This window comes from Talpa europaea (genome assembly GCF_964194135.1).
Source record: "Talpa europaea genome assembly, chromosome: 9".
Classification (NCBI taxonomy): domain Eukaryota; kingdom Metazoa; phylum Chordata; class Mammalia; order Eulipotyphla; family Talpidae; genus Talpa; species Talpa europaea.
Genome location: NC_140076.1, coordinates 21271559 through 21286973, shown reverse-complemented (window position 1 = coordinate 21286973; position 15415 = coordinate 21271559). Strand labels below are relative to the sequence as shown.

Below are 15415 nucleotides of genomic sequence, written 5' to 3'. Positions count from 1 at the left end.
ATGATTTCATAAAGTTTTGGTAATATTTTTCACCCTAGAGAATAAGTCAATGGTATTTTATGAAGAACACATGGAATAATACTTTATTACTCTTAAAAAATCCATGTAATGTGTACATGAGTTCATACTGAAGAGTTTACTCAAATTAGACTGAATTAATATACCAAATTTATCTAGAGGCCATCAAAAAACTTCAGCTATCAAGAACAAAGCCCTCCAGGTGATTTTGATCACTAAAGTTTGAAAAAAATCTTCTGAGTAATTGAAAGCAAAACTGAAATATTTAAGTTTACACTCTACTTAGAAAAGCCAATATTTAAGTCAGATATGAGTTTAATGATATGATTACAGGAATTAAACTTATATATATGATCATCTAAAAAACACTTTTGTATATACTTTCTCATGAGACATAGTTCACAGTGGATAAGAAGTTGGGTGATTAGAAAAGTGACACTGGGAAATTTGAAAATGAGTGTGGTACTGGAGGCAAGTCATACACACTGCCAACTGCAATGAGCACCAGCTGGCTATAAGAAAATCTACAGTTGTGTAGAAAGAGCTACAGCTCATAAAGCAGTAGGTATCTTCCCATGACAGTGTTCTATTATTTATAGCCTCAACAGACCTTTTTGGTTATGCATTGAGAATTACAGGAGTATAATAAATGATACTGGTGATGTCCCTGACTCATTAAATAAAAGCTGATCTATGTTGAGCATACTCTATTTAAGAGGTGAAATTAATTCAAGCTGGGAAATGTTTTAGAAATATCTCTATCAAAAATATTAATTTTTTAAAGGTCTGGTGCTTAAAGTACAGATCTCAGCAATTTTGAAAATTGCAATACGGAATACCCATTTCTCAAATGAATATAGCTGCTGCTTCTGCTACCAAAATGTAATGGTATTATTTTAAATGTGGTGAACATACGTTTGGTGACTGGCTGGCCGTCTAGTCACATTACAAACTCGATATTTTCGTTTCATCTGTCCACAATGAGTCACCTCAACTTTAAGACCTTAAGATTAAAAAAAAGTCAAAACATCAGCATTAATTGAAATCATAGTGACAAAAACAGATTTGAAAGTTGTCTTTAGAAAAGTATTTACATTATAAAGGACACAACTTCCAAGGACATAGTAATAATTTCACTATAGGCAACATAGGAAAAATTAGAAGTTAGACAACTTAAGATGTACAACCTACTTTATTAATTCATTCAAAAGTATTTATTAAGTTATCAGTTATATTGGGGTGCTTCCAGGTCTGGAAACATCCCTAAAGAAGCTTATATCCTAACAAGAAAAGATAGCTAATAACAAATAAACAAAATAAACAAAAGAATAATAAATGAACTTTTATTATTTAGTTAAGATGGAAGCTTTTAACTGTGCAAGGGTAATAGTAATTGAATGCCTGATATGGGCCAAGGACTGTGCTAGAAACTTTATAAGTCTAATTATAAGTCTTGCAACTCTGCAAGACACATTAATTATCCTTACCTTAGAGATGAATAAATCAAGGCTCACAATGGCTACGTAACTTGCCCACGGCCCTACTGATCAAGCTGGAGTGGGATGGAAGCCCAGGTGTGGCTGACTCCACTACCTGAGCTTCTTGCACTATGCTGAGTTGACTCTCCATAGCTAATGCTCTGAAAAAGTAATGCAAATACCTACCTCTGATTTCTTTGGTAAATTTGACACGCTGGGAGTCTGTTAGAGGTTTGGTCTGTTCATTGATGTTCTGAATGTCTAAAACTTCACACATGAACTCAATGATAGGCTGAGCCCGGTAGAAAGCAGTTGCAGATACTGGCAAATAGAAAGGATACTTAGCTTCAGGGAAAGGTAAGGAGTAAAAAAAGCCAAAAGAGTAATGGGTAAAGGAAGTTCCATCCTACCATCGATATTGAGCATCATATTCCACATAGCAGGTCTCACAGATTGATGAAAGCCAAACCAAACCTCCCTGCCTCCTCCCAGAGGGTGGTAGTAACCTTCAGGAGGAGAGAAAAACGAACGGCCCACTGGGGTATACCTGAAGAAATAAGAGTTTACATGTTCCACCATAAAAACTTGAAAGGCTTATCATTTCACTTTCAACTTTGTAAATAAAAACCAATTTTGAACTCTAAATTATAAAGAAACCTCACAAGGGCTCCAATGTAACCATCCAAGAGAAGTCTGATATTTGTGGCAAACAATCCAAACTAAGGTACTAACCTCATGGAGGGAAGGTGTCTTGTAATAACATCAAGTGCTTGTACTGAGTCATCTGGGACTTCATTCAAGTGCCCGGTCAAGGCTTCTAACAGCAATTGAAGGCTTACAACTGACACCCACTGAACAGACACTTTAAAGGTTTGGTCTTTACCTTCACCTGGAAGGGTCACTTCCATATCAACCTAAGGGGAAAAAATATGTAAAAAATATGTATTCCTAGGGAAACTCCTAGGAATATTTAATATAACATATGCATAAGGATATTTATTTTAACACTTTTGTAACTGCAAAACCCTGGACACAACCTAAGGGCCTATCAATAGGGGGGTAATTTAATGAGGAATATTATGCAAAAGTTTAAAAATAAGGGCAATACTACAACATGGATGAACCCTGAGCACATTATGCTAAGTGAAGTAAACCAGACAGAAAGTAACAAATCTTGTATGATTCCATTTATATGAGGTATCTTGAAAAGTCAAATTCATAGCAGAAAGTAGAATTTTGGTTACAGAGACTGAGGGAGGAAGGAATGGGTTATTGTTTAATAGGTACAGATTTCAGTTTGAGATGATGAAAAAATTCTAGAGATAGATAGTGGTCAGCATTACCAAACAATGTAAATACACTTACTGCCCTTGAATTATACACTTAAAAATGGTAAAAATAGTAATTTTATGTTATGTATACTTTACCACAATAAAAATAATTTGATTTTAAAAATTAAGGTAGATTTAAATGCAGAGAAATGGAAAGATCTCCCAAACATATTGCTAAATGAAAAAAACAAATCACAGAACAATATGCAAACAAATGAGAATATACATTAACATATGTACAAACAGTTAATGCACATAAAAATATCTGAAAGGATAAACTAAATTATTAAAGTAGATTCCTCTGAAAAGGAAAATGGAATTGAGGGGTGCAGGTAGGTGGAGAGGCAGGGACCCACAGCATTTCTAGATAGCCTCAGTAAGTTTATTGTGAGTGTATATTTACACATTACTTTTCTAATTTTAAAATTAAATTTTTGAAAGTTACTTTGTTATTATTTTTATAAGTAGGTTTTAGATAATTTTCTATAATTTATAAAACCTCTGGTGTTCGGATTCAAGTGGTACTATAATAATATTAGAAATTTGGAATATGTGTAAAGATGATATAAACCACCAAAATTTTAATGCTCATCTCATTTGCAATTATCAGTTAACTAAAGGACAAGAATAACAAGTCCTTAGGACAGAATAACAAGTCTATCACCACTCTGAGAAAAAAACCTCTAAGCATTCAATTGTTACCAGGAAAGGAAACATTTTTTGCTGTATGTAACTACTACTAAGTGATCTCAGTTTAATATATACTTCTTGCTACTAACACTTACCCTATCCCGTCCAATTGGCAATGGATGTGCTGTGTACATATTTCTTTTGCCATCATAGCCAGGCTGCCGGTCGCCAAATATTTGCATCTTGAAGTGACGCACCATTGTGTCTACTACCTCCCTTAACAGTAATTGAGACAGTGGAGGTTAGCTTTGAGAAATTGTGAACAGTAAGTATCACCATACCCTAATGATCTAACTGTAGCTCCAGCTCGTTGGAAAAAAATAAGAGTTAAAGAAACAATTGATTCAAGCAATTAATCTTCACAACAGCTTTTCCAGAATGGGCAAGGGAACAGTCCCAGGACACTCAGTCATTAAGTGACTGAGTTATATGACCCTGGACTAGTTATTTCAGCTCTCACATTTGTAAATGTGAGATAGTCATAATGCCTACCACAAAAGTTGTGGTATGAAGTGAATAAATATACCTAAAGTATTTGGAAGGATGCTTGTCACACAGTAAGTCTATTTACTCTGGTGTGCTCCTGAATAGCACTCCAGGAATTTTCCTCTCTTCTGAATTAGCAGTATTTTCCTCCCTACTGCATTATTCCCCTCAGCATACAAACACAGCAGGTCCCCCCAAAAAATATCATTTTGTTCAACATCATTTCCTTATAAAGTTGATGAAGGGGACAAAAATCAGTTCTATCCAGGGTGACTGTGTGTGGAATTTGCACATTCTCTCCATGACCAGAGCTATGCACCTTAGGTTAATGTCCCAGTATGAGTGAGTGTGGCTATGTGGGAGTGTGCCCTGTGAATGAAGTTATTACCTGTCCAGTGTTGGTTCCCACCTGTGCCCTGAGTTTCTGAGACAGGCTTTGGTCATCTACTACTCCAGACTGGAATAAGAATGTTGGGAAATAAGTGAATGAGTGACTACAGATTATTGTTTACTAATAGAAGTGTTTGGGGTCTTGATTTTGGAGTTTGTTGATTTTTATGACCAGAAATGTGCCATAGGAACTTTAAATCTTGTTTATATCAACTAGCCTGTGGTAAAATTGGTTCCATTATATGTTGTTTTGCTTAAAGGCAGAGTTTTTGAGAATCAGTCTATGATGTTATGTGAGGACATACTGTATGATTTAGTCTTTTCCATCTCAAAAAAAAGTAAATTTTGTTGACTCACTTCCTTTTCATCTGAACATCCATTCCTTAGTTCCCCTTTGCATTGAAGAAGTTATTTCTGATTGTTCTCCTATCTCTCTTAAACTTTCTCAGTAACGCTTTTCCTCCACCAAAACTGCTTTTATCAAGATCCCCAGTGAGTTCCCCATTTAGTAATGCTCACTGAACATTAGATGATAAATTCTCCCAACTTAACACATCTTTCCTTGCCTCCTTATTCTCTCCTGGTTTTCTCTATCCCAGTGGCCTCTCTATGTCACTGTCATTAATGACACTTCCTAATCTCCCAATTTTTAAATTTAAAAAAAAATTTTTTTAAGATTTATTTTTTTATTTATATAAGAGCTGGCGTACAATTCAGAGTCATAGGAGGGTAAGAGGATTCACCAGAGACAGAGCTGGGAGCAGAACAGGCAGATGGACCGAAAGCACTGCTGAGGGGAACAGCAGGTAAGACAGGAGAGGTCTGCCTCGCCATGTGGGATTCTCCATGGCTGGCTGGGAGTCGAACTGGTGCTGCAGCAGCTGTGGACAGCTTCAGAGCGCTGTGCTCAGCCTGCTGCACCACTGGGGAGGCCCTCTCCCAATTTTTAAATATTGGAGCACCTTAGCATACAGTATCAGTCTTATTTTTTCTAACCACACTCACTTCCTATATATTTCATCCAGTCTCATAGCTTTACCCCCAGGATGCTGGTGACTCAAATGCTTATCTCCATTCTGGACTTCTCCCCTGAATCCAACCTCATGAATTCAGATTCCTGCTCACCATCTCCACCGGGATGTCTAGAAGACATCTCAGCCCTAACACGTCAAAAACATGTCTGTTTTGGCCACCCGTTAACTTATCCCAAGGGTTTCCGCAACCCAATAAATGGCAACGTCATTTTTCCACGTGTTCAGGGCAAAACCCCTAGAGTCAATCACAACTCATTTCTTTTTCTCATACCCGTGTCGAACCCATCAGCAATTATTCTTGGTACTATCTTTAAAATATTTGTATAGGGCCTCCCCGGTGGCGCAGCAGTTGAGCGCTGGGCTGCGAAGCTGCCCGCAGCCGCTGCAGTGCTGGTTCGATCAGGCGAAGGTCCCACCTGGCGCTCAGACCTCTCCTGCCGCCTGCTGCTCCCCTCAGCAGTGTATTTCGTCGGTCTGCCTGTTCTGTTCCCCGCTCTGTCTCTGGTGAATTCTCTCACCCTTCCACACTTCTGACCATACCCAGTGTTTGTACATAATAAATAAATAAATCTTTAAAAAAATAAAAAATAAAATATTTGTATATCTGATCAGTTATTATTACTATTACTTTTACTACCCAAGTCCAAGCCACCTTCGTTTTTCATCTAAATCATATGTCTAATGCCTTACTTGATTTCCATGCTTTTCATCCTTACCTGCTAGAGTTCATTTTCAACACAGCAACCAGAAAGATCCAATAAAAATAATACCACACATCACATCAACGCGCATCTAATCAGAGGCAAGGCTAAAGTTCTATCCTGCCTCTAAGACTCTACTTGACAGGCCCTCTACAGTTTCTCTAAACTTATCTCCTATCATTCCCCCCTTCAATCACTCCAGCAACACAGGCCTATCTGCTGTTTCTTGAATATACAGTGCAAGCTACTGCTTCTGCCTTGGATTTTATTCATCTAGAAATCCCTCACCTCCTCTAGGGATGCGTATGTGTGTTTGTGTGTGTTTTTAGTGGCTCACACCCATGTCCCTCATTTCCTATCCTCTATCCCTGTTCTATTTTTCTTCATAGGACTTATCACCTAACAAATAATATGTATTATTTGCTTATTTATTTTTTTGTCTTCCCCCATTACAGTATAAGCACCTCAAGGTAGAAACTTTTGCCTTTTATTCATGCCCTATTTCTAGGGCACAGAATAATATCTGACACATAGTAAATACCCAATAAAATAAAATGTTGAATGGATCCATGTTAGCCATTGGCACCACTTCTAGTACTACTGATCTCAGTTATACAGTAACCAGAAAATTATGGACTTGCATGAAACTGAACTGTATCAGGAAGTCAAATTAGTGATCTATAAGGAGAAAAAAAACCAAGCAGTATAAAATTAAGCATTTGACAACAAAAGCATATTTAGAAAAGCAAGGCCCTTAACATTATGGATTGCTTGACTATCACAGTGTGTAAACACAGAAAAGGAAAGTGGGTGTTTTCAGCACACTGTAAGGATATCTGCTAGGAGAGCATGTCTTCAGAGTTGGTAAATTCCTTCCACACAGGCAATGCTTAAATCATCTAATTATCTTGGATAATGCTAGAAATAAACAGGGCTTCTTGCTGAGCTTCCTTTTTTAATACTTCAGGATGATTCTTCTCTTTACAGTTACTTTTCACATGCCCAATATCAAAACTTAATAACATTATAACATTTTAATTTCTAGATTGTTCTATTTTCCATAGACAATAAGGTCTCATCTATGTTTATAAACTTCTGGTACCCTTGGTCAATGAAAAAGTGACCTTTCTCTTTCACTCAATAGGTATTTACTGATTGGCCACCGATATAGCCAACACTCTGCTAGGATCGTGCATGATAACCATGTATGAGACAGCAAACCTGCTATCCAGAAACTTATCTTAGGAAAAAACAAAGTCTACATGTTGAAAGAATTTACAAAACAATATGATCCATAATAAAGTACATGCATTTTAATATATGTCTACTCGTTAATCCTTACCTGTTGACTCTACGAGGCCGTTTTTCTGGTTTAATATCCACATCATAGTGATACACATCTATTTTAGGAATCTGAACCTGAAAATGATTGGCTAACAGTCGAATTGGTTTTCCAACAGTTCCAAGGCCAGGGCGACGAGGTGGCTGAAACAGGCTGGTTGGAGGTCCTGAAGAAATTGAAAGACATTTGATGAGTTACATGGTTATGGATGATATTCCTTTCACGATGATGATAAAAGTTACAATTATTGAGATCTTATTATTCACTGAACATAATTTGCTATGAAGATTTTGTGGTATATTTTGACCTAATATTCTCTAGATTTCTAAATGTTTTTGCCATGTTGCTATTATTTTGAATATGGGAGACACCAAAATCAGATTGACAGTACAATGAACCCCTCACAGATGCAGGCCACTGTATAAAACCTTTTATGAGCATTAGCAGATCTATAGGTAGGCTTGAAAAATTACATGAATGTAATTCATTTTAAAATAAAAACATCTCTAAGCTCTGGGGGGTCATCAACATGTTCCACTTAACTTGTATTATTATAGTTCACACAGAAAGACAGGATTAAACAGCACATATGTTTATCAATTTACTCATCAATTTTTCAACAAAATAATACCAAAAATACTAGACTTTTTTGTTTATAATCTGATTATTTTTAGAATATTGACAGTCTGAAATTTTCTGATAGCAAGATCTATTTTATTTTTTCAATAAGTATTTATTAGTTTATTGCATGTCTAGCCTGCACTATGAACTCAGAAAAAGGCAAAGTCCCTGCCCTTAAAGAGTGTACAGTCTACACCAGTGGTTCTCAGCCTGATGGAGATTTTGTCACCCAGAAAACATTTGGCAAATGTCTGAAGGTATTTTGGGTTGCCGCAACTTGGGAGGTGCTACTGCCATGTAGTGGGTGGGGGCCCTGGGTACAGCTAAACATCCTATAATGCACAGGACAGTCCCCACAACAAAGAATTATCCAGTCCAAAATGTCAATAGTACTGAGAATGAGACAGAACAATCATTCCAAGTTATTTCATTGATGGTTCACAAGATTTTCCACAAAAAGAAAGAATTGCTAAGCTAAAGAAACTGCATATTCTTTCCCCTTCTTAAAATTCTAATATTCATTATTGTAGTAAATTCTCTAAAAAGTCGTGTAACAAATAAATCTGTTTAAGTCATCATTAACTTACTTTCCACCAGAACTTTCTCATCTTAAAAAAAAAAATCTTCCTTTAAAAAAAAAAATCAAACATCTATCAATATTCAGCAGGAAAGGATTTTATGAACACAGTCTGGGATATTGGTCTACAGAAAAATCTTTCTTCTTTTTGGTGATAAGGGTAAATGGACATTGATCTTAAAAAATAAACATCTTTTCTTTATGAATAGGTGTTGAATAAAGTAGGCTGTGATTACAACGGAAAGTTACAGCAAGTCCTCTTCTTGCTATGGCATTTCATTGAGAACAAAGAAAATTCACTAAGGAGAGAAAATGTTGAAGCAAGAAGTTGTTCATGTCCAATAATGACTTAGGAAAATAAAAGCAAAGATTTTAATGAAATTTGTGTTGATAGATATCCACATACTAATTCCTTTTTCTTAATCTTTTTTTTTTTTATATAGAGGCATGTTTTATTTATTTATTTGTTTGTTTGTTTGTTTGCTTGTTCGTTTATACATGCACTGGGTACAGTCAGAAGCTCGGGAGGGTGAGAGAATTCACCAGAGTCAGAGCGGGGAGCAGAGCAGGCAGAAGGACCGAAGTACACTGCTGAGGGGAGAAGCGGGCGGCAGGGGAGGTCTGCGCGCCATGTGGGACCCTCCTCTGGTGACCGGGGAGCAGCCGGGGATCGAACCGGCACCGCAGAGGCCGCGGGCAGCTTCGCAACCCAGCGCTCAACCGCTGCGCCACCGGGGAGGCCCTAATTCCTTTTTCTTAATCGAAGTAATATTGCATTATGTTATATACATTTATAAATATTTATTTATAGATATAAATATATATATTTTAGGTGTTTATCATTGAGAATCAACACATGCATATACTAATTCTTAAATTACTGAAGATCTTTTCACATATTAAATTTATTATTCATCTTACCCCTACGTTCTACTCATCCTTCAAAACTGAGGTCAGGTGTAATATCCTTGGAAAGCCTTTCCTGAATCTCCCAGACTGGTTTGTCCCCAAGACTTTCTGTTTGAAAGAGCACTTAGCACAAGTTATAAGAAAGAAATTGTTAAATTACTCTGTTTCCTCCACTAGACTGTAAACTCTTAGAAGAAATGCGCCTCGAGTCACTGCTCTCTCTTCAATACCTCATTCAACTACCAGCACATTGTAGGAATTCAACATCTGGATGAACATGCTCCTTGTTGAAATGAACTATACTAATACTCCTTTAGAAGTTCCAGATAGAAATTTAATAAAAACCCATTCCTAAAATCCAACAACTGACAATACTTTTCTTTTTTTAAGAGTTTTATTTATTTATGCATACAAGAACTGGGGTATAGGCCAGAGGTGTGGGGGGTGAGAGAATTCACCAGAGACAGAGTGAGGAGCAGAACAGATAGATCTACTGAAACACACTGCTGAAGGGAGCAGCGGGTGAGACAGGAGAGGTTTGCTGCTCCATGTGGGTCAGCTCCCTGCTCAGGGGTTGAACTTGCTGCAGTGGCTGGTGATAGCTTCATAGTGCTGAGACTTAACCCCCTGCACCAACAGGGAGGCCTAATTGACAATACTTTTCACTGAAGCAAAATAATTTATACAAAAATAGTATTATTGCACAAAGTTGAATTCCACTTCTGGTATACAAAGGGATCTACTTTGGGTGTGATAAGACATTTATAAACAAGGTAAGAGGTCAATAATCAGATGTGACAGGCATGCTGAATTAACCCAATTAAATCACATAGCTACACCAGTCCCGTATATTCCAAGATACACTTAAACAATCACTGTATCATAAAATTGGAAGAAATTCAGCTTTATGATAGAAATTTGGAACTTGGATCCAGAGTCTTGCCCAAGGACATATGACTTTGATTTTAAATCCTGACTAGCATCCAGGTCTCCTCATGCCCAATCTAGTGCTTTTGCTTCTCTAACTTCACAATCATATGGTAGCTACTATACCTCTCCAAAGTACTTGATGCCAAAGGGATAGAGGCAGAGGAAATGAAAGAAAAGGGATTAAGAAGCAGAGAAAAGTAAATAGTGTATATGTTCTTTTTCCTTGGCAAGAGAGAAGAGTTAGAAGGTGAATGATCATTGCCTTTAATAAGATTAGAAAATTTACTTGGAAAATTATATTCTAAAGTTTTCTATTCCATAAACTGTTTTCCTTGAAGTTAGGAAACTGTTCATGAAGAAATAAAGCAGTGACTAAGCCTCTAGAACCAAACCACCTGGGTTTCAACCTGGTTTTACTGCTCCCTAACTGCATGATGCTGGACCATTTTCTTGGGCTCTCTGTGCCTCAGTTTCTTCATCTGTAACATGGGTAAGGAGTGACAATAACATCTCCATCATTGGGTTCTTATGAGGATCCCATGAGACAATGTATGTAAAAGGCTTAACATAGATGTGTAACAGTAAGTATTCAATAAATGTTAGCTATTACAACTCCGTTTACATAAATGTTATAGTCAGTGCTCAAAGATCCCTGGGCTTTATATTGAGGGTATCTCCAAGATTGGTGACAAAGTCAGAAAATCACATTTTCTGAAAAGGAAACAAATATGACTCAGCATAGACTGAATGTCAGCCTTAAATGAAGAGGAGGGCACTAGAGGAGTCTCATGACCCAGACAAATCTTCATTTTACCACTCATCCTTGAGACCTTGATGAAGTTATTTAAGCTCTTTGAACCTCTTCTTTCAACTGTAAAATGGGGATAATACCGGCCTTGCTTCTGTGAAGCTATCCGCAGCCTCTGCAGCATGAGTTCGATTCCGGTCGGCCAGGGCACAGCAGACTTCTCCTGTCTTGCCCACTGCTCCCCTCAGCAGTGTACTTCAGTAAATCCAACTGTTCTGTTTCCCACTCTGTATCTGGTGAATCCACTCATCCCCTGCACCTCTATCCTGTACCCCAGTTCTTGAATGCACAAATAAATCTTAAAAAAAAAAAAACAAACCTCTCTTGCCTACCTCACACAGGACCAAATGAGCTGATAGCTTAAAAAAAAAAAAAAAAAAAGCTCTTTCCAAATGGCAAAGCACTGTAAAAAATAGAAGTTACCATCAATAAGGCCAAAATAATAGTAACCCAATTAATTACATTTCCAAGTTAATATCAGAAATTGAAACAGGATGGGTAAGAGTATCACAAAACTAAGAATGCTTCAATGATTTTCAATTGAGGATGGCACAAAGCACTAAATAGGTGTATTTTGACAAAGAAGCAGCAATGTTTCTCTGGGTTCTAAAACAGTCTGGATGAATTATCCCACAGGACTATCAAATCCCTTTGCTCTGATTCTATGCTCAATAAACAGCTTCTTCTTATTAAGTATATTTCCAAGATACTGTGACACTAAAAAAGGAGTCTGCTAGACAGCAGACAGGAAAATATTCCAGTCAATGGGCAAGATCTATATGACATTTTGGCTTATCCATTATTAGAATCTTTAAAATGTGATTAATGAGAATTACTATTCCACAATCTGAACAATCCTAGCTGAAATGATAAGTCTGCAAGCCTGCAAAAACTAACATCTAACAACAAAAAAAAAAAAGGGTCCCTGGAATGTCCCAACAGCACCAGCTTAATCTTTTCCAAGAAATTCAGCTTGTGCACAGTTACAGAGTCTCTTTCAATATCAGCTCATAAATGCAACAGTTGCTTCAGTTATGAGTTACTAACAGGGGAGGGAGGGAAGAGACATTAGTTGAGGATTTAGAATGCATTAGTTTTTATAAAAAGATGTCTCACATACATTATCTCATTTCATTCTCACAACAATTATGCAGCATATAACTATTATTATCCTCATTTTATAGATGAGGAAATGAAAGTTCAAAGGAATTAAGTAATTTGCCCAAGGTTATACAACTATTAAATTACTAGATTGGATTTGAACAGAAGTCTGTTACATTCCTAAAGACCTGATCATGCCTCTAGCTGGGGGACATAGCTAAAGTAACCCAACATAATATTCACACTAAGGTTTATCAAATATATTAATGTGACAAAACCAATTTATTTTTAAAAGGCATATGAAATTTCATTATGAGGGCCTTTTAGAAATACTTTAAGCAGAAAAATTAAGGTGGGGTTTAATCATTCAGCTATGCAAACAAGTTCTAAGTAAACAAACCTGCAAAGTTGCCCAACTCAAACCATAAACTCAATTTTCTATGCTCTGAAAAAATGAAATGCTCTACAACTATGTTCACTATGCAGATAAGGTTTGATATTAAAGTTAATTCTATCACACCCTCTAACCCTTAACCCTGTCCTATTTGGTGAAGGCATTAGAAACCTGGGATTCCAGTAGGGAGGACCAGGCTCCAACCTGCAGAGTATTTGTTACAACCTAGAATGCTTCTTCTGTTTTAGACATAATAGATAACCAGAGGCTATTCACAAAGGGGAGGAATTATACTTTCCAAAGCACTTTCTCCTTCATTTGCTCCTTCAGCCACACATAACCCAGTCAGGAAAATTTCAGGCATTGAAGGGTCTAGTGCTGGCTGGTAACTTTCCTGTCAGTGAGGCACTAGCCGAGACTGTCACACTCCAGGACTGTCACACTGACTGACAGACAGACAGAGGCAAAGATCCACGTTCCAGGAGATTTCCAGGCCTTGGAGAAAGGGTGGGAACTTCGCCTCTTGGCCTTCAGGGGTCATGAGAAGTATTTGAGGGAAGTTCTCCTTCCTTACCATGGGCTCTGGACCTCCTGCCAGTGCAATGAAAAACAGGGGTCCGGCCCTAATCCAAGAAGAACCCTGGTAGTAGGTGCGGAGTCCTTCCTGGTCAGGTCCAGGCCGGGCCTCTGCAGCGCACCTGGCACAAATCGACCCTTGTGAGGCCCAAACTGGCCTGGCACAACCCTGGAGCTCAGACCATCTCCACGAAATTGGCGAGCTCTCCCCTCTACCTGGGCGTCCCGTCCTTAGACCTTGAGATCCGGTTCTTCAGTCCAGGCTGGGGCGCGGTCCCCAGCCCCGGAGGCCCGGGTCAGCTTACTCCTCCCCGTGCCATGGGGCGCAGGTCTGCTTCCCCCAGGCCCGAGCGCCCGAGCCCGGCCGCGAGCGAGCGGACGGCGGCGCCGGGGAGCGGCCGCGCCGCCCGCACCCCCGCCCCCCGCCCGGTCCCGCGCCCGACCCCGGCCCGGCCCCCGCGCGCTCCTCACCGGGTCCCAGCGCTTCCATGGCGGCGGCGGGGGCCGCCTCGCCCCGGTCCCCGGCGCCTCCCGCTCCGGGCCCCGCCGCCGCCGCGTAACGCTGGATCTCGGGAATATTGGCGCTGGGGGGGCGCCGCGGAGACGCGGGCGCGCGGCGGGGGGCGGCGGCGGCACCCGCCCGGGGACCGGGACGCGGCTCCCGCGGCTCTTCCGGCCTCGGCGACAACAAAAACAATCCCCGCCGCCGCCGCGGCCAGCGGAGCGGGAGCGGGAGCCAGTGCGCGCGCCCGCCGGGCGGGGAGCGGGCGCGGGGCGCGGGGCGCGGGCGCGGGCGCGGGGCGCGCGCGGCCTGGGGTCCCGGCGGGCGGAGGGGGCGTGCGCGCGGCGGGCGCCGGGTGCACCGAGCCCGGCAGGGGGCAGGGGGCGGGGTGGGGCGAGGCGGGCGCGCGCCCGGAGGGGGCAGTGCCCCATGGACGTGTCGGGCACGCGCCCGCCCGCACCGGTCGGTCAGCCGGGGCTGCCATCCCGGGGCAGCGGCTCTCGGGGGGCCCGTGTGCCACCCTCCTCTGGCACACAGTGTCCCGCGTGAAATCGGGCTTCCAGGCCCCGCTGATCCACAGACGCATTCTCCACTCGGTCGGCGGAAAGTGTGCTGAGAGTCACATCAGCCACCTCTCCAACCTCCCCCGGCACACGCTCCTGTCTCCTCTCTTGCTGGGACAGAGAGCCCCGGGTGACCTGAGACGCAGCACCTCCCATCCATGTCTTCATCCATCATCACGCACCAGGTTGTTCCCCTCCCGTGCGGCCGCAGCTGGAAAGCACCTATGGAATGGACCGTGGTGAGGACGCTTTCTCTCCCCGGTGCCATGACCCTAAGGGCCTCCAGATAGAGAGTCACCACTCAAGAAGTGAAAAGTTTTGCTCTAGCCGTGGAGAACCAGGAGAGCGGCACCCCCTCCCAGGCGGCATGGTCAGCCCACAGGCCCAGCGTCCGCAGGTCTTCTAACTGGCACTTCACCTTAGAGAACTAGGGCTGCAGACCAAGAAGCAGTCTCTAGTCAGCACAAGCAGGATGCTCTGTCCTCCAGTTAAAAAGGCACAACTTGTGCTTGTTGAATTCCTTTGTCAAGGTGGTGTGCCACAGACCAGGTGGTTTAGTCAACAGAAATTTGTTTTTTCACAATTTTAGAGGCAAGAGCAAGGATTGGTTTCCTCTGAGATGTCTCTGGGCTTGCAGGTGACTGTCTTCTCCCTGTGTCTTGCGGGTGTCCATTTCTGTGTCCACATTTACTCTTTTTATAAGGACACCAGTCTCACTAGAGTAGGACCCATCTTATAGACTTTGTTTAGACTTAATTGCCTCTTCCAAATACAGTCGAATTCTGAGTATTAGGATGTCACATTCTGGGGATGAGGATTTCAACATATGAATTTTGAGGGGGACACAATTCAGTTTATAACGTGGCATGATGTATTTATTTGAGCACCTACTATGTGCAGTGACAGAGCCAAATAACTTGTACGTAATGATAAAAAATGTTAAAGGTACACCAGGGCCGGCCAC

The 15415-nt window shown here is 40.8% G+C and overlaps 1 protein-coding gene across 1 annotated transcript in view; it reads right to left on the bottom strand.

Annotated features, from left to right (window-relative positions):
• The window catches only part of AGO4 (argonaute RISC component 4), a gene marked incomplete at its 3' end in the record, with an annotated part of 31938 nt that extends 17673 nt beyond the window's left edge, over window positions 1-14265 (bottom strand). Inside the window, exons 1-7 of the mRNA XM_084242164.1 lie at window positions 13858-14265; window positions 7471-7636; window positions 3613-3733; window positions 2229-2410; window positions 1907-2043; window positions 1683-1817; window positions 934-1021 (exon numbers count right to left, since the gene is read on the bottom strand). Of these exons, the coding sequence (XP_084098290.1) occupies window positions 934-1021; window positions 1683-1817; window positions 1907-2043; window positions 2229-2410; window positions 3613-3733; window positions 7471-7636; window positions 13858-13876 (848 nt within the window). The 5' untranslated portion in view covers window positions 13877-14265. The remainder of the gene's footprint in view (window positions 1-933; window positions 1022-1682; window positions 1818-1906; window positions 2044-2228; window positions 2411-3612; window positions 3734-7470; window positions 7637-13857) is intronic.
• Window positions 14266-15415: the final 1150 nt, after the last annotated feature.